The sequence below is a fragment of the Xenopus tropicalis genome, chromosome 10 (assembly GCF_000004195.4).
Source record: "Xenopus tropicalis strain Nigerian chromosome 10, UCB_Xtro_10.0, whole genome shotgun sequence".
In the NCBI taxonomy this organism is placed as follows: Eukaryota; Metazoa; Chordata; class Amphibia; order Anura; family Pipidae; genus Xenopus; species Xenopus tropicalis.
In genome coordinates, this window is record NC_030686.2 from 1,222,234 (window position 1) to 1,244,329 (window position 22,096).

A 22,096-nucleotide genomic window follows, 5' to 3' on the forward strand; every position below is an offset into this window, starting at 1 on the left:
AGCGGGTACAGGAGGGATAGGATGAGGGAGCGGGTACAGGAGGGATAGGATGAGGGAATGGATACAGGAGGGATAGGATGAGGGAGCGGGTACAGGAGGGATAGGATGAGGGAGCGGGTACAGGAGGGATAGGATGAGGGAATGGATACAGGAGGGATAGGATGAGGGAATGGATACAGGAGGGATAGGATGAGGGAGCGGATACAGGAGGGATAGGATGAGGGAGCGGATACAGGAGGGATAGGATGAGGGAATGGATACAGGAGGGATAGGATGAGGGAGCGGATACAGGAGGGATAGGATGAGGGAGCGGATACAGGAGGGATAGGATGAGGGAGCGGGTACAGGAGGGATAGGATGAGGGAGCGGGTACAGGAGGGATAGGATGAGGGAGCGGGTACAGGAGGGATAGGATGAGGGAGCGGGTACAGGAGGGATAGGATGAGGGAGCGGGTACAGGAGGGATAGGATGAGGGAGCGGGTACAGGAGGGATAGGATGAGGGAGCGGGTACAGGAGGGATAGGATGAGGGAGCGGGTACAGGAGGGATAGGATGAGGGAGCGGATACAGGAGGGATAGGATGAGGGAGCGGATACAGGAGGGATAGGATGAGGGAGCGGATACAGGAGGGATAGGATGAGGGAATGGATACAGGAGGGATAGGATGAGGGAGCGGATACAGGAGGGATAGGATGAGGGAATGGATACAGGAGGGATAGGATGAGGGAGCGGATACAGGAGGGATAGGATGAGGGAGCGGATACAGGAGGGATAGGATGAGGGAGCGGATACAGGAGGGATAGGATGAGGGAGCGGATACAGGAGGGATAGGATGAGGGAATGGATACAGGAGGGATAGGATGAGGGAATGGATACAGGAGGGATAGGATGAGGGAGCGGATAAAGGGGCAATAGAAGTCGCTGGTTCCCATGTATGAGGCCGCTCAGTGCCCGGGGGGGGTATGGGGGGGGGGGCGGGGGCGGACCCAGGAGCCCAAGTAGGAAAGCGTTGGCCCTGTAGCCCCTCCCCTCCTTCCCTATCGCCCCGCCCACACGGCGGCGCTGAGCCTGACTGGATCGCTGAGAGTTGGGCGCGGTGCATGCCGGGAGCCGGGCAGTATTACAGCCGTGCGGGGGCGCGCTTGCTGCGGAGCTGTGTGACGTATCTGCTCGGGAACGCGCACGCACCGCCCCCTCTGCGTCTGAGCCGCCGGGAGAGACCGAGAGACCGGGAGGTGAGTGAGTGGGGCCCGGGGTCTGTCCCCCACTATTCCCCTGTCTGTAACCCATTAACTGCCCCCCCAGGGTGTCATTATACCCCCTGTATCTGCCCCCCACTATTCCCCTGTCTGTAACCCATTAACTGCCCCCCCAGGGTGTCATTATACCCCCTGTATCTGCCCCCCACTATTCCCCTGTCTGTAACCCATTAACTGCCCCCCCAGTCTGTCTGTAACCCATTAACTGCCCCCCCAGTCTGTCTGTAACCCATTAACTGCCCCCCAGGGTGGCATTATACCCCCTGTATCTGTCCCCCACTATTCCCCTGTCTGTAACCCATTAACTGCCCCCCCAGGGTGTCATTATACCCCCTGTATCTGCCCCCCACTATTCCCCTGTCTGTAACCCATTAACTGCCCCCCCAGGTGTCATTATACCCCCTGTATCTGCCCCCCACTATTCCCCTGTCTGTAACCCATTAACTGCCCCCCCCGGGTGTCATTATACCCCCTGTATCTGTCCCCCACTATTCCCCTGTCTGTAACCTATTAACTGCCCCCCCAGGTGTCATTATACCCCCTGTATCTGCCCCCCACTATTCCCCTGTCTGTAACCCATTAACTGCCCCCCCAGGTGTCATTATACCCCCTGTATCTGCCCCCCACTATTCCCCTGTCTGTAACCCATTAACTGCCCCCCCAGTCTGTCTGTAACCCATTAACTGCCCCCCCAGTCTGTCTGTAACCCATTAACTGCCCCCCAGGGTGGCATTATACCCCCTGTATCTGTCCCCCACTATTCCCCTGTCTGTAACCCATTAACTGCCCCCCCAGGGTGTCATTGTACCCCCTGTATCTGTCCCCCACTATTCCCCTGTCTGTAACCCATTAACTGCCCCCCCAGGTGTCATTATACCCCCTGTATCTGCCCCCCACTATTCCCCTGTCTGTAAACCCATTAACTGCCCCCCCAGGGTGTCATTGTACCCCCTGTATCTGCCCCCCACTATTCCCCTGTCTGTAACCCATTAACTGCCCCCCCAGTCTGTCTGTAACCCATTAACTGCCCCCCCAGTCTGTCTGTAACCCATTAACTGCCCCCCAGGGTGGCATTATACCCCCTGTATCTGTCCCCCACTATTCCCCTGTCTGTAACCCATTAACTGCCCCCCAGGGTGTCATTATACCCCCTGTATCTGCCCCCCACTATTCCCCTGTCTGTAACCCATTAACTGCCCCCCCAGTCTGTCTGTAACCCATTAACTGCCCCCCCAGGGTGTCATTATACCCCCTGTATCTGCCCCCCACTATTCCCCTGTCTGTAACCCATTAACTGCCCCCCCAGTCTGTCTGTAACCCATTAACTGCCCCCCCAGTCTGTCTGTAACCCATTATCTGCCCCCCACTATTCCCCTGTCTGTAACCCATTAACTGCCCCCCCAGGGTGGCATTATACCCCCTGTATCTGTCCCCCACTATTCCCCTGTCTGTAACCCATTAACTGCCCCCCCAGGGTGGCATTATACCCCCTGTATCTGCCCCCCACTATTCCCCTGTCTGTAACCCATTAACTGCCCCCCCAGGGTGGCATTATACCCCCTGTATCTGCCCCCCGCTATTCCCCTGTCTGTAACCCATTAACTGCCCCCCCCCGGGTGTCATTGTACCCCCTGTATCTGCCCCCCCGCTATTCCTCTGTCTGTAACCCATTAACTGCCCCCCCCCGGGTGTCATTGTACCCCCTGTATCTGCCCCCCGCTATTCCTCTGTCTGTAACCCATTAACTGCCCCCCCCGGGTGTCATTGTACCCCCTGTATCTGTCCCCCGCTATTCCCCTGTCTGTAACCCATTAACTGCCCCCCCAGTGTGTCATTATACCCCCTGTATCTGCCCCCCACTATTCCCCTGTCTGTAACCCATTAACTGCCCCCCCAGGTGTCATTATACCCCCTGTATCTGCCCCCCACTATTCCCCTGTCTGTAACCCATTAACTGCCCCCCCCGGGTGTCATTGTACCCCCTGTATCTGCCCCCCACTATTCCCCTGTCTGTAACCCATTAACTGCCCCCCAGGTGTCATTATACCCCCTGTATCTGCCCCCCACTATTCCCCTGTCTGTAACCCATTAACTGCCCCCCCAGGGTGTCATTATACCCCCTGTATCTGTCCCCCGCTATTCCCCTGTCTGTAACCCATTAACTGCCCCCCAGGTGTCATTATACCCCCTGTATCTGCCCCCCACTATTCCCCTGTCTGTAACCCATTAACTGCCCCCCCAGGGTGTCATTATACCCCCTGTATCTGTCCCCCGCTATTCCCCTGTCTGTAACCCATTAACTGCCCCCCCAGGTGTCATTATACCCCCTGTATCTGCCCCCCGCTATTCCCCTGTCTGTAACCCATTAACTGCCCCCCCCCGGGTGTCATTGTACCCCCTGTATCTGCCCCCCGCTATTCCTCTGTCTGTAACCCATTAACTGCCCCCCCCCGGGTGTCATTGTACCCCCTGTATCTGCCCCCCGCTATTCCTCTGTCTGTAACCCATTAACTGCCCCCCCCGGGTGTCATTGTACCCCCTGTATCTGTCCCCCGCTATTCCCCTGTCTGTAACCCATTAACTGCCCCCCCAGTGTGTCATTATACCCCCTGTATCTGCCCCCCACTATTCCCCTGTCTGTAACCCATTAACTGCCCCCCCAGGTGTCATTATACCCCCTGTATCTGCCCCCCACTATTCCCCTGTCTGTAACCCATTAACTGCCCCCCCCGGGTGTCATTGTACCCCCTGTATCTGCCCCCCACTATTCCCCTGTCTGTAACCCATTAACTGCCCCCCCAGGTGTCATTATACCCCCTGTATCTGCCCCCCACTATTCCCCTGTCTGTAACCCATTAACTGCCCCCCCAGGGTGTCATTATACCCCTGTATCTGTCCCCCGCTATTCCCCTGTCTGTAACCCATTAACTGCCCCCCCAGGTGTCATTATACCCCCTGTATCTGCCCCCCACTATTCCCCTGTCTGTAACCCATTAACTGCCCCCCCAGGGTGTCATTATACCCCCTGTATCTGTCCCCCGCTATTCCCCTGTCTGTAACCCATTAACTGCCCCCCCAGGTGTCATTATACCCCCTGTATCTGCCCCCCGCTATTCCCCTGTCTGTAACCCATTAACTGCCCCCCCCCGGGTGTCATTGTACCCCCTGTATCTGCCCCCCGCTATTCCTCTGTCTGTAACCCATTAACTGCCCCCCCCCGGGTGTCATTGTACCCCCTGTATCTGCCCCCCGCTATTCCTCTGTCTGTAACCCATTAACTGCCCCCCCCCGGGTGTCATTGTACCCCCTGTATCTGTCCCCCGCTATTCCCCTGTCTGTAACCCATTAACTGCCCCCCCAGTGTGTCATTATACCCCTGTATCTGCCCCCCACTATTCCCCTGTCTGTAACCCATTAACTGCCCCCCCAGGTGTCATTATACCCCCTGTATCTGCCCCCCACTATTCCCCTGTCTGTAACCCATTAACTGCCCCCCCCGGGTGTCATTGTACCCCCTGTATCTGCCCCCCACTATTCCCCTGTCTGTAACCCATTAACTGCCCCCCCAGGTGTCATTATACCCCCTGTATCTGCCCCCCACTATTCCCCTGTCTGTAACCCATTAACTGCCCCCCCAGGGTGTCATTATACCCCCTGTATCTGTCCCCCGCTATTCCCCTGTCTGTAACCCATTAACTGCCCCCCCAGGTGTCATTATACCCCCTGTATCTGCCCCCCACTATTCCCCTGTCTGTAACCCATTAACTGCCCCCCCAGGTGTCATTATACCCCCTGTATCTGCCCCCCACTATTCCCCTGTCTGTAACCCATTAACTGCCCCCCAGGTGTCATTATACCCCCTGTATCTGCCCCCCGCTATTCCCCTGTCTGTAACCCATTAACTGCCCCCCCCAGGTGTCATTATACCCCCTGTATCTGCCCCCCGCTATTCCCCTGTCTGTAACCCATTAACTGCCCCCCAGGGTGTCATTGTACCCCCTGTATCTGCCCCCCGCTATTCCTCTGTCTTTACCCCATTAACTGCCCCCAGGGTGGCATTATACCCCCTGTATCTGCCCCCCGCTATTCCCCTGTCTGTAACCCATTAACTGCCCCCCCCCCGGGTGTCATTGTACCCCCTGTATCTGCCCCCCGCTATTCCCCTGTCTGTAACCCATTAACTGCCCCCCCCGGGTGTCATTGTACCCCCTGTATCTGCCCCCCACTATTCCTCTGTCTGTAACCCATTAACTGCCCCCCCAGGGTGTCATTGTACCCCCTGTATCTGCCCCCCGCTATTCCTCTGTCTGTAACCTATTAACTGCCCCCCCCAGGGTGTCATTGTACCCCCTGTATCTGCCCCCGCTATTCCCCTGTCTGTAACCTATTAACTGCCCCCCCCAGGGTGTCATTATACCCCCTGTATCTGCCCCCCGCAATTCCTCTGTCTGTAACCCATTAACTGCCCCCCAAGGGTGGCATTATACCCCCTGTATCTGCCCCCCCAGTCTGTCTGTGTAACCCCCACCTATTAACCTGCCCCCCCAGTGTGTCATTATACCCCCTGTATCTGCCCCCCCAGTCTGTCATTATATCCCATTATCTGCCCCAGTGTGTCATTTTACCCCCTTATCTGCCCCAGTGTGTCATTATACCCCCTGTATCTGCCCCCCCAGTCTGTCATTATATCCCATTATTTGCCCCAGTGTGTCATTTTACCCCCTTATCTGCCCCAGTGTGTCATTATATCCCATTATCTGCCCCAGTGTTTCATTATACCCCTTATCTGCCCCAGTGTGTCATTATATCTCATTATCTGCCCCAGTGTGTCATTATATCTCATTATCTGCCCCAGTGTGTCATTATATCCCATTATCTGCCCCAGTGTGTCATTATCCCCCATTATCTGCCCCAGTGTGTCATTATCCCCCAGTATCTGCCCCAGTGTGTCATTATATCCCATTATCTGCCCCAGTGTGTCATTATATCCTGGTACCTGCCCTCCAGTGTGTCATTAACCCCTAGTGTTATTATACCTCCCGTATCTGCCCCAGTGTGTCATTATACCCCCCGTATCTGCCCCAGTGTGTCATTATCCCCCAGTATCTGCCCCCCAGTGTGTCATTATATCCTGGTACCTGCCCTCCAGTGTGTCATTATATCCTGGTACCTGCCCTCCAGTGTGTCATTAACCCCTAGTGTTATTATACCTCCCGTATCTGCCCCAGTGTGTCATTATACCCCCCGTATCTGCCCCAGTGTGTCATTATACCCCCCCGTATCTGCCCCAGTGTGTCATTATACCCCCTGTATCTGCCACAGGGTATCTTTATATCCCCCCAGGGTTTCCAAATCAGTCCCTAATTTTGGACTTTCTGCCTCTCTGTAGTGAATGTAAACTGTTTCTCAGTTGCTATGGTCAGTGACCCTGGTAACCATAAATGAACTTTCCCTTCCCAGCCCTGCCTCTGTTACCCTAAGGGAGTGTGGGGCAGTTCCTGTGAGTGGGGGTGCGGCCCCCCAGCAGGTGATGAGGGGGAGGCGCGAGGGTGAGAATCTCGGCGCAGAAGTGAGAAGTCGCTGAGGGGGAGGGAGTTACAGGCGGCGGCAGCTCCTGTCTGTGTCGGGCACTGCCCCACTTACTGCCCCCCCGTGCCCCCCCCCTGTGTGCCCCACTTACTGCCCCTCTCTGTGCCCCCCTCTGTGCCCCAGTTGCACCTCTGTGCCCCCCTCTGTGCCCCAGTTGCACCTCTGTGCCCCAGTTGCCTCTCTGTGCCCCTTTCTGTGCCCTAGTTGCCTCTGTGCCCCCCTCTGTGCCCCAGTTGCACCTCTGTGCCCCCCTCTGTGCCCCCCTCTGTGCCCCAGTTGCACCTCTGTGCCCCAGTTGCCTCTCTGTGCCCCTTTCTGTGCCCTAGTTGCCTCTGTGCCCCCCTCTGTGCCCCAGTTGCACCTCTGTGCCCCCCTCTGTGCCCCCCTCTGTGCCCCAGTTGCACCTCTGTGCCCCATTTGCCTCTCTGTGCCCTAGTTGCCTCTGTGCCCCTGTGATGTCATACATGGAGCTGGCACAGGGATTTGTTGGGGGTGCGGGGAGTGGTGGATACAGGGCTCGGCTCTCAGGCAGTTGTTGCTGAATGGCAGATAACAGAGAGGAATGTAACTACTCCCTGACCTTTGTCTGAGAGTCAGCTCTTCTGGTTCTACCAGTTCTGCCTGATGTTCTCCAGCTGGTTTATCTACCCCCCCCCCATATGGGCAGCTCTGTACCATTCCGCCCCCCCCAGGGCTACTTGCCCTTCCCCCAAATATGTGCACCTCCATCTCACTACTGTCCTACCCCTGTCTGTCCGCTATACTGCTCCTCCCCCCCAGCGCTATACTGCTCCTCCCCCCCAGCGCTATACTGCTCCTCCCCCCAGCGCTATACTGCTTCCTCCCTCCCCAGCGCTATACTGCTCCTCCCCCCCCAGCGCTATACTGCTCCTCCCTCCCCAGCGCTATACTGCTCCTCCCTCCCAGCGCTATAACTGCTCCTCCCCCCAGCGCTATACTGCTCCTCCCCCCCAGCGCTATACTGCTCCTCCCCCCCAGCGCTATACTGCTCCTCCCCCCCAGCGCTATACTGCTCCTCCCCCCCAGCGCTATACTGCTCCTCCCCCCCAGCGCTATACTGCTTCTCCCCCCAGCGCTATACTGCTCCTCCCCCCCAGCGCTATACTGCTCCTCCCCCCCCAGCGCTATACTGCTCCTCCCCCCTCCCCAGCGCTATACTGCTCCTTCCCCCTCCCTCCCCAGCGCTATACTGCTCCTCCCCCCCCCTCCCCAGCGCTATACTGCTCCTTCCCCCCCCCTCCCCAGCGCTATACTGCTCCTTCCCCCCCCTCCCAGCGCTATACTGCTCCTTCCCCCTCCCTCCCCAGCGCTATACTGCTCCTCCCCCCCCCTCCCCAGCGCTATACTGCTCCTTCCCCCCCCCTCCCCAGCGCTATACTGCTCCTCCCCCCCTCCCCAGCGCTATACTGCTCCTCCCCCCCCTCCCCAGCGCTATACTCCCCCGCTACCTCCCCCCCCTCCCCAGCGCTATACTGCTCTCCCCCCCTCCGCAGCGCTATACTGCTCCTCCCCCCCTCCCCAGCGCTATACTGCTCCTCCCCCCCTCCCCAGCGCTATACTGCTCCTTCCCCCCCCTCCCCAGCACTATACTGCTCCTTCCCCCTCCCTCCCCAGCGCTATACTGCTCCTCCCCCCCTCCCCCCCCTCCCAGCGCTATACTGCTCCTTCCCCCCCTCCCCAGCGCTATAACTGCTCCTCCCCCCCCCCTCCTCAGCGCTATACTGCTCCTTCCCCCCCCCTCCCCAGCGCTATAACTGCTCTCCCCCCCTCTCCCCAGCGCTATACTGCTCCTCCCCGCCCCCCCACTCCCCAGCGCTATACTGCTCCTCCCCCCCCCCACTCCCCAGCGCTATACTGCTCCTCCCCCCCCCACTCCCCAGCGCTATACTGCTCCTCCCCCCCCCACTCCCCAGCGCTATACTGCTCCTCCCCCCCCTCCCCAGCGCTATACTGCTCCTCCCCCCCCCACTCCCCAGCGCTTTACTGCTCCTCCCCCCCCTCCCCAGCGCTATACTGCTCCTATCCCGCTCCCCATGATGTTCTGTCCCCAAATAACCCCCCCCACCCATTTCTCACCTATTGCCCCATTACCCAGGATTCCCAGGAGTCGGAGAAGTGAAACCGATGTGTTTATTGCACAGTGTGAGCTCTCACTTCCCCTTGAACAAACAGGACACGCCCACTCCGCTTTCTACCCTAAACCCTTTGTGCATGTGACACACCCGGGGCAAACCGCAGCCTGCAGGGTAACAGTGAGGGCCCCGCCCCACAGACTGGGTGTAACTGCAACTCCCAGTATAAAGTCTGGTTTATTGGCGCCACAGGCTCTATAGGGAGCGACTGATCCCTCTAATAACCAATCAGGGTGCCAGAAAGTACAAGGTAAGAGCTGATTGGGGCAGGAGTTAGTGGGCGTGTTTAATGATGAATCCCTCTGGCAAGCGAGAGGTTAATGACAGGATTGTTCTGACCCATTAATTTGTCTTTGGCAGCAGCAAATTGATTGGTGGGTCGGGGGGGGGGGGGGGGGGGGTGTAGGGCCCCATCACTCACTCTCTGTGCAGCTTTATGGGCTGCGGCATTATCAGGGTGGGGGGTACCCGGGGAACAGGGGCTGCACCCCCCTACAGTCCCTCTTTGCCATTGGCTCAGTCTCACTGCCAGGGGCCCCCCAGCACCCTACAGGCAGGGTGCTGGGGGGCCCCTGTCAGTGAGGCTGAGCCAATGGCACAGAGGGACGGTTCCTGCTCATCGGTTGCTTCTGTCTGGGCTGGGGGGTGCCGCGGGGCGTGTGGGTGCTGGGGGCGCCGCGGGCGTGGGTCGGGGGCGGGCGTGTGGGTGCTGGGGGGCGCCGCGGGGCGTGTGGGTGCTGGGGGGGCGCCGCGGGGCGTGTGGGTGCTGGGGGGCGCCGCGGGGCGTGTGGGTGGGTGCTGGGGGCGCCGCGGGGCGTGTGGGTGCTGGGGGCGCCGCGGGGCGTGTGGGTGCTGGGGGGCGCCGCGGGGCGTGTGGGTGCTGGGGGGCGCCGCGGGGCGTGTGGGTGCTGGGGGGCGCCGCGGGGCGTGTGGGTGCTGGGGGGCGCCGCGGGGCGTGTGGGTGCTGGGGGGCGCCGCGGGGCGTGTGGGTGCTGGGGGGCGCCGCGGGGCGTGTGGGTGCTGGGGGGCCCCTGGCAGAGCCAATGGCACAGAGGGACGGTTCCTGCGCATCGGCTGCTTCTGTCTGGGCTGGGGGATTGCAGAGGGGATGGATTAACTCCCAGCAGCCTTTCTGTGGGGGAGGGGTTAACCCTGTCACTGCTGAGCTGCTTAATCTCATTAACCCTGCAGCACCCAGCGTTTCCCAGCATGCCCTGCTCCCGGCAGCAGATGGCGGGGGGGGGGGGGGGGCACACTATTAGTAGAGAGACTCCGAGGGGATTTAAACAGACGCTGCATTTAGCCTCCTGCCTTTCTGCCCCTCCATTTGCCCCTCTGCTCTTCTGCCTGCCCACTACCCCCTGTTTCCTGCCTCTTCTCTTCCCCCTCTACTGCCCCCTGCCCTTTGCTCTTCCACCCCCAGCCCGTATCTGCCCCCTGCTTGCTGTTCCTGTGCCCTTTGGGTCGGTGGGCAGAACCGGATTGGGGGGGGCACCTGGCGCCTCGCTTGCCCGTCACCCCCTGTACTTTCCTCTGATTGGCTGGCCCTTGGCTGGATGAGAGTGTGAGTACAATCTGATTGGCTGACAGTATGGCAGCTCTGCTCCTCCCCCATCTGTATTGCAATTATTTGCCCCTTGTATATTGCCCCCACCCATTTACCCATTACCAGTCTGATTATGGTGCCGGGGCCACAGAGGTTCCTAGGGGTCCCTTCCCCCCAATAGTCTCCCTCCCTGTGCCCCCCAATTGTCTCCCTCCCTGTGCCCCCCAATAGGAATAGTCTCCCTCCCTGTGCCCCCCAATAGTCTCCCTCCCTGTGCCCCCCAATAGTCTCCCTCCCTGTGCCCCCCCAATAGTCTCCCTCCCTGTGCCCCCCAATAGTCTCCCTCCCTGTGCCCCCCAATAGTCTCCCTCCCTGTGCCCCCCAATAGTCTCCCTCCCTGTGCCCCCCAATAGTCTCCCTCCCTGTGCCCCCCAATAGTCTCCCTCCCTGTGCCCCCCAATAGTCTCCCTCCCTGTGCCCCCCAATAGTCTCCCTCCCTGTGCCCCCCAATAGTCTCCCTCCCTGTGCCCCCCAATAGTCTCCCTCCCTGTGCCCCCCAATAGTCTCCCTCCCTGTGCCCCCCAATAGTCTCCCTCCCTGTGCCCCCCGGCACCTCACTAACAGGGTCTGTGTCTCCCCCAGTGAATAAAGATGGCGGATCAGCGGCAGCGCTCTCTCTCCACCTCCGGGGAGTCTCTGTACCACGTGCTGGGATTGGATAAGAACGCGACCACTGACGACATCAAGAGATGTTACCGGTAAGTACCCCCCCATTCCTCCAGGTAGGGAACCCCATAACCTGACTGCCCTTACAGTAAGGAACCCCTTCCTATGCTGATGGTGAGATCCCCTTTCCTCCCCACCCCCAATGTATCACTCATTCCCCCTCTCTGGGTAGGGAACCCCATAACCTGACTGCCCTTACAGTAAGGAACCCCTTCCTATGCTGATGGTCAGATCCCCTTTCCTCCCCACCCCCAATGTATCACTCATTCCCCCTCTCTTGGTAGGGAATCCCATAACCTGACTGCCCTTACAGTAAGGAACCCCTTCCTATGCTGATGGTGAGATCCCCTTTCCTCCCCACCCCCAATGTATCACTCATTCCCCCTCTCTGGGTAGGGAATCCCATAACCTGACTGCCCTTACAGTAAGGAACCCCTTCCTATGCTGATGGTGAGATCCCCTTTCCTCCCCACCCCCAATGTATCACTCATTCCCCCTCTCTGGGTAGGGAACCCCATAACCTGACTGCCCTTACAGTAAGGAGCCCCTTCCTATGCTGATGGTGAGATCCCCTTTCCTCCCCACCCCCAATGTATCACTCATTCCCCCTCTCTGGGTAGGGAACCCCATAACCTGACTGCCCTTACAGTAAGGAACCCCTTCCTATGCTGATGGTGAGATCCCCTTTCCTCCCCACCCCCAATGACTCACTCATTCCCCCTCTCTTGGTAGGGAACCCCATAACCTGACTGCCCTTACAGTAAGGAACCCCTTCCTATGCTGATGGTGAGATCTCCTTTCCTCCCCACCCCCAATGTATCACTCATTCCCCCTCTCTGGGTAGGGAACCCCATAACCTGACTGCCCTTACAGTAAGGAACCCCTTCCTATGCTGATGGTGAGATCTCCTTTCCTCCCCACCCCCAATGTATCACTCATTCCCCCTCTCTGGGTAGGGAACCCCATAACCTGACTGCCCTTACAGTAAGGAACCCCTTCCTATGCTGATGGTGAGATCCCCTTTCCTCCCCACCCCCAATGTATCACTCATTCCCCCTCTCTGGGTAGGGAACCCCATAACCTGACTGCCCTTACAGTAAGGAACCCCTTCCTATGCTGATGGTGAGATCCCCTTTCCTCCCCACCCCCAATGTATCACTCATTCCCCCTCTCTGGGTAGGGAACCCCATAACCTGACTGCCCTTACAGTAAGGAACCCCTTCCTATGCTGATGGTGAGATCCCCTTTCCTCCCCACCCCCAATGTATCACTCATTCCCCCTCTCTGGGTAGGGAACCCCATAACCTGACTGCCCTTACAGTAAGGAACCCCTTCCTATGCTGATGGTGAGATCCCCTTTCCTCCCCACCCCCAATGTATCACTCATTCCCCCTCTCTGGGTAGGGAACCCCATAACCTGACTGCCCTTACAGTAAGGAACCCCTTCCTATGCTGATGGTGAGATCCCCTTTCCTCCCCACCCCCAATGTATCACTCATTCCCCCTCTCTGGGTAGGGAACCCCATAACCTGACTGCCCTTACAGTAAGGAACCCCTTCCTATGCTGATGGTGATATCCCCCCCCCCACCCCCAATGTATCACTCATTCCCCCTCTCTTGGTAGGGAACCCCATAACCTGACTGCCCTTACAGTAAGGAACCCCTTCCTATGCTGATGGTGAGATCCCCTTTCCTCCCCACCCCCAATGTATCACTCATTCCCCCTCTCTGGGTAGGGAACCCCATAACCTGACTGCCCTTACAGTAAGGAACCCCTTCCTATGCTGATGGTGAGATCCCCTTTCCTCCCCACCCCCAATGTATCACTCATTCCCCTCTCTGGGTAGGGAACCCCATAACCTGACTGCCCTTACAGTAAGGAACCCCTTCCTATGCTGATGGTGAGATCCCCTTTCCTCCCCACCCCCAATGTATCACTCATTCCCCCTCTCTGGGTAGGGAACCCCATAACCTGACTGCCCTTACAGTAAGGAACCCCTTCCTATGCTGATGGTGAGATCCCCTTTCCTCCCCACCCCCAATGTATCACTCATTCCCCCTCTCTGGGTAGGGAACCCCATAACCTGACTGCCCTTACAGTAAGGAACCCCTTCCTATGCTGATGGTGAGATCCCCTTTCCCCCCCCACCCTCAATGTATCACTCATTCCCCCTCTCTGGGTAGGGAACCCCATAACCTGACTGCCCTTACAGTAAGGAACCCCTTCCTATGCTGATGGTGAGATCCCCTTTCCTCCCCACCCCCAATGTATCACTCATTCCCCCTCTCTGGGTAGGGAACCCCATAACCTGACTGCCCTTACAGTAAGGAGCCCCTTCCTATGCTGATGGTGAGATCCCCTTTCCTCCCCACCCCCAATGTATCACTCATTCCCCCTCTCTGGGTAGGGAACCCCATAACCTGACTGCCCTTACAGTAAGGAACCCCTTCCTATGCTGATGGTGAGATCCCCTTTCCTCCCCACCCCCAATGACTCACTCATTCCCCCTCTCTGGGTAGGGAACCCCATAACCTGACTGCCCTTACAGTAAGGAACCCCTTCCTATGCTGATGGTGAGATCCCCTTTCCTCCCCACCCCAATGACTCACTCATTCCCCCTCTCTTGGTAGGGAACCCCATAACCTGACTGCCCTTACAGTAAGGAACCCCTTCCTATGCTGATGGTGAGATCTCCTTTCCTCCCCACCCCCAATGTATCACTCATTCCCCCTCTCTGGGTAGGGAACCCCATAACCTGACTGCCCTTACAGTAAGGAACCCCTTCCTATGCTGATGGTGAGATCCCCTTTCCTCCCCACCCCCAATGTATCACTCATTCCCCCTCTCTGGGTAGGGAACCCCATAACCTGACTGCCCTTACAGTAAGGAACCCCTTCCTATGCTGATGGTGAGATCCCCTTTCCTCCCCACCCCCAATGTATCACTCATTCCCCCTCTCTGGGTAGGGAACCCCATAACCTGACTGCCCTTACAGTAAGGAACCCCTTCCTATGCTGATGGTGAGATCCCCTTTCCTCCCCACCCCCAATGTATCACTCATTCCCCCTCTCTGGGTAGGGAACCCCATAACCTGACTGCCCTTACAGTAAGGAACCCCTTCCTATGCTGATGGTGATATCCCCCCCCCCACCCCCAATGTATCACTCATTCCCCCTCTCTTGGTAGGGAACCCCATAACCTGACTGCCCTTACAGTAAGGAACCCCTTCCTATGCTGATGGTGAGATCCCCTTTCCTCCCCACCCCCAATGTATCACTCATTCCCCCTCTCTGGGTAGGGAACCCCATAACCTGACTGCCCTTACAGTAAGGAACCCCTTCCTATGCTGATGGTGAGATCCCCTTTCCTCCCCACCCCCAATGTATCACTCATTCCCCCTCTCTGGGTAGGGAACCCCATAACCTGACTGCCCTTACAGTAAGGAACCCCTTCCTATGCTGATGGTGAGATCCCCTTTCCTCCCCACCCCCAATGTATCACTCATTCCCCCTCTCTGGGTAGGGAATCCCATAACCTGACTGCCCTTACAGTAAGGAACCCCTTCCTATGCTGATGGTGAGATCCCCTTTCCTCCCCACCCCCAATGTATCACTCATTCCCCCTCTCTTGGTAGGGAACCCCATAACCTGACTGCCCTTACAGTAAGGAACCCCTTCCTATGCTGATGGTGAGATCCCCTTTCCTCCCCACCCCCAAAGTATCACTCATTCCCCCTCTCTGGGTAGGGAACCCCATAACCTGACTGCCCTTACAGTAAGGAACCCCTTCCTATGCTGATGGTGAGATCCCCTTTCCTCCCCACCCCCAATGTATCACTCATTCCCCCTCTCTGGGTAGGGAATCCCATAACCTGACTGCCCTTACAGTAAGGAACCCCTTCCTATGCTGATGGTGAGATCCCCTTTCCTCCCCACCCCCAATGTATCACTCATTCCCCCTCTCTTGGTAGGGAACCCCATAACCTGACTGCCCTTACAGTAAGGAACCCCTTCCTATGCTGATGGTGAGATCCCCTTTCCTCCCCACCCCCAATGTATCTCTCATTCCCCCTCTCTGGGTAGGGAATCCCATAACCTGACTGCCCTTACAGTAAGGAACCCCTTCCTATGCTGATGGTGAGATCCCCTTTCCTCCCCACCCCCAAAGTATCACTCATTCCCCCTCTCTGGGTAGGGAACCCCATAACCTGACTGCCCTTACAGTAAGGAACCCCTTCCTATGCTGATGGTGAGATCCCCTTTCCTCCCCACCCCCAAAGTATCACTCATTCCCCCTCTCTGGGTAGGGAACCCCATAACCTGACTGCCCTTACAGTAAGGAGCCCCTTCCTATGCTGATGGTGAGATCCCCTTTCCTCCCCACCCCCAATGTATCACTCATTCCCCCTCTCTGGGTAGGGAACCCCATAACCTGACTGCCCTTACAGTAAGGAACCCCTTCCTATGCTGATGGTGAGATCCCCTTCCCTCCCCGCCCCCAATGTATCACTCATTCCCCCTCTCTGGGTAGGGAACCCCATAACCTGACTGCCCTTACAGTAAGGAACCCCTTCCTATGCTGATGGTGAGATCCCCTTCCCTCTCCCCCCCAATGTATCACTCATTCCCCCTCTCTTGGTAGGGAACCCCATAACCTGACTGCCCTTACAGTAAGGAACCCCTTCCTATGCTGATGGTGAGATCCCCTTCCCTCTCCCCCCCAATGTATCACTCATTCCCCCTCTCTTGGTAGGGAACCCCATAACCTGACTGCCCTTACAGTAAGGAGCCCCTTCCTATGCTGATGGTGAAATCCCCTTTCCTCCCCACCCCCAATGTATCACTCATTCCCCCTCTCTGGGTAGGGAACCCCATAACCTGACTGCCCTTACAGTAAGGAACCCCTTCCTATGCTGATGGTGAGATCCCCTTCCCTCTCCCCCCCAATGTATCACTCATTCCCCCTCTCTTGGTAGGGAACCCCATAACCTGACTGCCCTTACAGTAAGGAACCCCTTCCTATGCTGATGGTGAGATCCCCTTCCCTCTCCCCCCCAATGTATCACTCATTCCCCCTCTCTGGGTAGGGAACCCCATAACCTGACTGCCCTTACAGTAAGGAACCCCTTCCTATGCTGATATTGAGATCCCCTTTCCCCCCACCCCCAATGTATCACTCATTCCCCCTCTCTGGGTAGGGAACCCCATAACCTGACTGCCCTTACAGTAAGGAACCCCTTCCTATGCTGATATTGAGATCCCCTTTCCCCCCCACCCCCAATGTATCACTCATTCCCCCTCTCTGGGTAGGGAACCCCATAACCTGACTGCCCTTACAGTAAGGAACCCCTTCCTATGCTGATATTGAGATCCCCTTTCCCCCCCACCCCCAATGTATCACTCATTCCCCCTCTCTGGGTAGGGAACCCCATAACCTGACTGCCCTTACAGTAAGGAACCCCTTCCTATGCTGATATTGAGATCCCCTTTCCCCCCCACCCCCAATGTATCACTCATTCCCCCTCTCTGGGTAGGGAACCCCATAACCTGACTGCCCTTACAGTAAGGAACCCCTTCCTATGCTGATATTGAGATCCCCTTTCCCCCCCACCCCCAATGTATCACTCATTCCCCCTCTCTGGGTAGGGAACCCCATAACCTGACTGCCCTTACAGTAAGGAGCCCCTTCCTATGCTGATGGTGAGATCCCCTTTCCTCCCCACCCCCAATGTATCACTCATTCCCCCTCTCTGGGTAGGGAACCCCATAACCTGACTGCCCTTACAGTAAGGAACCCCTTCCTATGCTGATGGTGAGATCCCCTTCCCTCTCCCCCCCAATGTATCACTCATTCCCCCTCTCTTGGTAGGGAACCCCATAACCTGACTGCCCTTACAGTAAGGAACCCCTTCCTATGCTGATGGTGAGATCCCCTTTCCCCCCCACCCCCAATGTATCACTCATTCCCCCTCTCTGGGTAGGGAACCCCATAACCTGACTGCCCTTACAGTAAGGAACCCCTTCCTATGCTGATGGTGAGATCCCCTTTCCTCCCCACCCCCAATGTATCACTCATTCCCCCTCTCTGGGTAGGGAACCCCATAACCTGACTGCCCTTACAGTAAGGAACCCCTTCCTATGCTGATGGTGAGATCCCCTTTCCTCCCCACCCCCAATGTATCACTCATTCCCCCTCTCTGGGTAGGGAACCCCATAACCTGACTGCCCTTACAGTAAGGAACCCCTTCCTATGCTGATGGTGAGATCCCCTTCCCTCTCCCCCCCCAATGTATCACTCATTCCCCCTCTCTGGGTAGGGAACCCCATAACCTGACTGCCCTTACAGTAAGGAACCCCTTCCTATGCTGATGGTGAGATCTCCTTTCTTCCCCACCCCCAATGACTCACCCATACCCCCATTTTGCAGGAAGTTAGCGCTAAAGTATCACCCCGACAAGAACCCAGACAACCCCGAGGCGTCGGAGAAGTTCAAGGAGATAAACAACGCGCACGGGATCCTGAGCGACGGGACCAAGCGGAACATTTACGACAAATACGGATCCCTGGGGCTCTATGTGGCCGAGCAGTTTGGGGAGGAGAACGTCAACACGTACTTTGTGCTGTCCAGTTGGTGGGCGAAGGTGGGTATTGGGGGGGTATAGGGGGCCCCCTAGTCTGCATCAGGCCCTGCTCATGTTTGGTAAATAGTGGGGTGCTGTTTATTTGGGGCTCACAGGCCAAAGGGGCAGTCTAATAGGGTATTTTTGGGGTTCTGCATGCTGTATGTTTTGGGGGCCCAGTGTGCGTATATGGGGCAGTTTGGGGTGCAGGCCATAACTCGGGGTTCCTGTGTGCCCCCCAGGCCCTGCTCATGTTTGGTAAATAGTGGGGTGCTGTTTATTGTTTGGGGCTCACAGGCCAAAGGGGCAGTCTAATAGGGTATTTTTGGGGTTCTGCATGCTGTATGTTTTGGGGGCCCAGTGTGCGTATATGGGGCAGTTTGGGGTGCAGGCCATAACTCGGGGTTCCTGTGTGCCCCCCAGGCCCTGCTCATGTTTGGTAAATAGTGGGGTGCTGTTTATTGTTTGGGGCTCACAGGCCAAAGGGGCAGTCTAATAGGGTATTTTTGGGGTTCTGCATGCTGTATGTTTTGGGGGCCCAATGTGCGTATATGGGGCAGTTTGGGGAGTGTAACTCGGGGTTCCTGTGTGCCCCCCAGGCCCTGTTCATGTTCTGCGGACTGATCACCGGCTGTTACTGCTGCTGCTGTCTGTGCTGTTGCTGCAACTGTTGCTGCGGGAAGTGCAAACCGCGACCCCCCGAGGGGGAGGATCAGGACTTCTATGTGTCCCCAGAGGACCTGGAGGCCCAGATGCAGTCGGATGAGAGGGGTAAGTGTCGAGCCGCTGTGGGGCTATTGTTTGGGGGGGTTAAAGCGGTATTAATTGACCCCGCCCCCTGTTTCTTGCCCCTGCAGACCCCGACGGCCCCGTGTTGGTACAGCCCGCCTCCGCCACAGAGACCACACAGCTCACCAGCGACTCCCACACCAGCTACCACACAGATGGATTCAACTGAGACCCCCCCACAGCTTTAGGATTAGGAAGGAGGGGGGTGGACTGAATTTGCCCCTACACCCCCTCTGTTTAAACAACCCCCTGATCCTCCATCTGACCAGCTTTTATCGGCTCCCCTTGGTGCGGTGATTTAATGGCCGGGGGGGCGGGTGGCGCATGCTTTCCACTCACCATGATCCACTCACCAGATTTTAATTTATTTTTATTTTCTGTATGTCTAGTTTTTATTGGGTTTATTTTTGTATTGGAACCTGTCTGCCCCCTGGCCCCTCCCCAGCCCGGGGGCATTGGTACCCTCTCCTGCCCAGGGGCATTGGGCCCTGGATTGTGGGAATGGAGCATGAGAACAAATGGTTACCTGCCTGAGCCCCCCCCCCCTTGTGCCAGTCCCGACCTCCCCTTGTGCCAGTCCAGACCTCCCCTTGTGCCAGTCCCGACCTCCCCTTGTGCCAGTCCCGACCTCCCCTTGTGCCCCGGTCACAGTGCCGTATTCTGCTGATTGTGTGATTGTGCGCTGAGCCCCGGTATTGCCCCTGAGTGCCAGTCAGTGTATCCTATATTGCCCCTGAGTGCCAGTCAGTGTGCCCTGTATTGCCCCTGAGTGCCAGTCAGTGTGCCCTGTATGTACCCTGCATTACCCCTGAGTGCCAGTCAGTGTGCCCTGTATGTACCCTGCATTACCCCTGAGTGCCAGTCAGTGTGCCCTGTATGTACCCTGCATTACCCCTGAGTGCCAGTCAGTGTGCCCTGTATGTACCCTGCATTACCCCTGAGTGCCAGTCAGTGTGCCCTGTATGTACCCTGCATTACCCCTGAGTGCCAGTCAGTGTGCCCTGTATGTACCCTGCATTACCCCTGAGTGCCAGTCAGTGTGCCCTGTATTGCCCCTGAGTGCCAGTCAGTGTGCCCTGTATTGCCCCTGAGTGCCAGTCAGTGTGCCCTGTATTGCCCCTGAGTGCCAGTCAGTGTGCCCTGTATTGCCCCTGAGTGCCAGTCAGTGTACCCTGTATGTGCCCTGCATTACCCCTTAGTGCCAGGAGAGGGAGCCAGTCAGTGTACCCTGTATGTGCCCTGCATTACCCCTTAGTGCCAGGAGAGGGAGCCAGTCAGTGTACCCTGTATGTGCCCTGCATTACCCCTTAGTGCCAGGAGAGGGAGCCAGTCAGTGTACCCTGTATGTGCCCTGCATTACCCCTTAGTGCCAGGAGAGGGAGCCAGTCAGTGTACTCTGTATGTTTAACTTGCCCTTTACTGTGACTCTGTGGTACCTGTGCCAGCCTTCCCCATAAATGTAATTATCCGTTATGAAGGTTGTTGTGGGACATGCCACCCTTGGGCCCTGGCACAGTGACTCGTACTCAGCTGGCAGGGTGGGCAGTGCCATATTTATTTGTATATAGTGTCGGTAGAGTATACGGTGCTGTGTTTATCTGTATATAGTGTCACTAGTGTGCACAGCGCTGTGTGTGTGTGGCGCTGCCAGTGTGCCCGTCACTGTGCCCGAGAAGGACAACGGCTGCCCAATCCCTTGTCGGACTCTGTGCCCCCCTGAGCTGGCAACAGTGTGATCCCTACAGTCCCATTTAATAACCCCCTCCATCTGTTAGTGCCCCCGTAGTAAGGAGCACCCAGTGCGGTACCAGAGCCTGGCAGAGCCGGGCACACAGGCGGGCACGGTGCCAGCAGGATAATGAGACCCAATCAAACTAATGAGCCACGGACGTAATATTCATGTATTTATTCAGGGAAATAATCCAAAGTGTTGGGGGGGGGGGGGCAAATGTATGTGCCCCTTTGGCATCAGTGCCCGGGGTGCCCCCTGGGCATGTCCTGTAGCTGTCGGTCAGTCTGGAACCTTATCCCATTCCTTATAGAACAGCGTCAGCTCCTGGGTATTGGGGCAATTCCTCACACGAACTGCCCCCTTAAGCCCCTCCCCCATAAGCCCCTCCCACAACAGTTCTATAGTCAGGTGACTTATGGGTGATTTGACTGCTTTTTGATAGACGGACCTGTGTGTTTTGGGGGCTTCCCCCCCATAGAACATTCTCCCAGCAGCCTTCCGACTTGGGGGGGCCTTTAGCAAACTCTAGGGGGCACCCAATCCACTATTTTAAAGTCACGTGACTTTGGGTTTGGGCGGAGACGCGGGTGGGAATCCCCTAGGGGGCAGCAGTGTTCCCATTGTTGCTCCGGGTCTCCTCATGGTGGGCTCACGGTGGGCGGGGCAAGAGAGGCCATTGGTTCCTTAGGCTCATTGGGTCTCATTATCTTCGGTGGGAAATGGGCCGCGGTTCTGCTCATATTTACACTCAGATATTGATCCAGTAGATCCCGGGGGACCGGGTCAGAACAGCGCCAATTCCAGGTAATCCCCAGTGTGTGGGGTCTCGGCCAATCGCCATCAATCCCAGGAAAACTCAGAACTCACAAGTGTAATATTGGGGTTCTGCTGAAATTCTGAGGGGTTCACAGACTGCCGAGACCCCGCCCCTAGTCACGCCCGGCACTGGGAATCGACCAATGACAGGTCACAGTGAGGCACAAGCCATAGATTAAAGGACCAGTAATACCCTCCCTATAGGGCACTAGCGGGTCCAATCAGAGAGCGGGGGGCACATTCCTGGCTGGGTATCGGCTGAACGCTGGGTGGAAGGAAGGTTCTTGGACCTCAGTTTGGGCCGCGGGTTCAGCACCCTCCTGGCCATGAATGGGTCCAACGTCCCACCCCAGGGGCAATCGTGTGATTGGGGAGTGAGTGATAATCTGCCCTGGGCAGGGGTACATGTAGGCCAGTCGGAGGCTGTGGGGTAATTGGGGGGCTGGGGAGGTGCCGGGGTCCCTCTGGGGGAGGGGCCTGTTTCCAGCATGTCCTGTTATGTTTGTCTGAATATTCTTTCAACTGTGGAACCGGGACGAGCGGAACCAACTACTGTATAATAAATGTTTCAGTGCAGGAACCTCGTGCCGTGTCTTGTGTTACCCCCATAGCAGCGCCCCCTACGTCTGGGGTACAGTGTTGCCCCCGTAGCAGCGCCCCCTACGTCTGGGGTACAGTGTTGCCCCCGTAGCAGCGCCCCCTACGTCTGGGGTACAGTGTTGCCCCCGTAGCAGCGCCCCCTACGTCTGGGGTACAGTGTTGCCCCCGTAGCAGCGCCCCCTACGTCTGGGGTACAGTGTTGCCCCCGTAGCAGCGCCCCCTACGTCTGGGGTACAGTGTTGCCCCCGTAGCAGCGCCCCCTACG

At 57.4% G+C, this 22,096-nt stretch overlaps 2 protein-coding genes across 4 annotated transcripts in view; one reads left to right on the forward strand and one right to left on the reverse strand.

Annotated features, from left to right (window-relative positions):
• Window positions 1–22,096, reverse strand: part of sox18 (SRY-box 18) — a gene marked incomplete at its 3' end in the record, with an annotated part of 354,190 nt that overhangs the window by 189,940 nt on the left and 142,154 nt on the right.
• dnajc5 (DnaJ heat shock protein family (Hsp40) member C5) lies at window positions 1,129–21,811 on the forward strand. 3 transcript variants are annotated; one of them, NM_001015988.2, is given in 6 exon segments: window positions 1,209–1,236; window positions 11,191–11,306; window positions 17,702–17,915; window positions 18,494–18,665; window positions 18,752–18,771; window positions 20,116–21,811. In NM_001015988.2, coding segments are annotated over 5 exon segments (600 nt in total). In that variant the 5' UTR covers window positions 1,209–1,236; window positions 11,191–11,199; the 3' UTR covers window positions 20,203–21,811.

Excerpts from the sequence above, each read along its gene's own strand:
- dnajc5 (XM_031894077.1), top strand. The coding sequence starts at position 11,200 with ATGGCGGATCAGCGGCAGCGCTCTCTCTCCACCTCCGGGGAGTCTCTG. Across the intron at positions 11,307-17,701 it reads GACATCAAGAGATGTTACCG|GAAGTTAGCGCTAAAGTATC; the intron begins GTAAGTACCCCC and ends CCCATTTTGCAG. Across the intron at positions 17,916-18,493 it reads TGTCCAGTTGGTGGGCGAAG|GCCCTGTTCATGTTCTGCGG; the intron begins GTGGGTATTGGG and ends TGTGCCCCCCAG.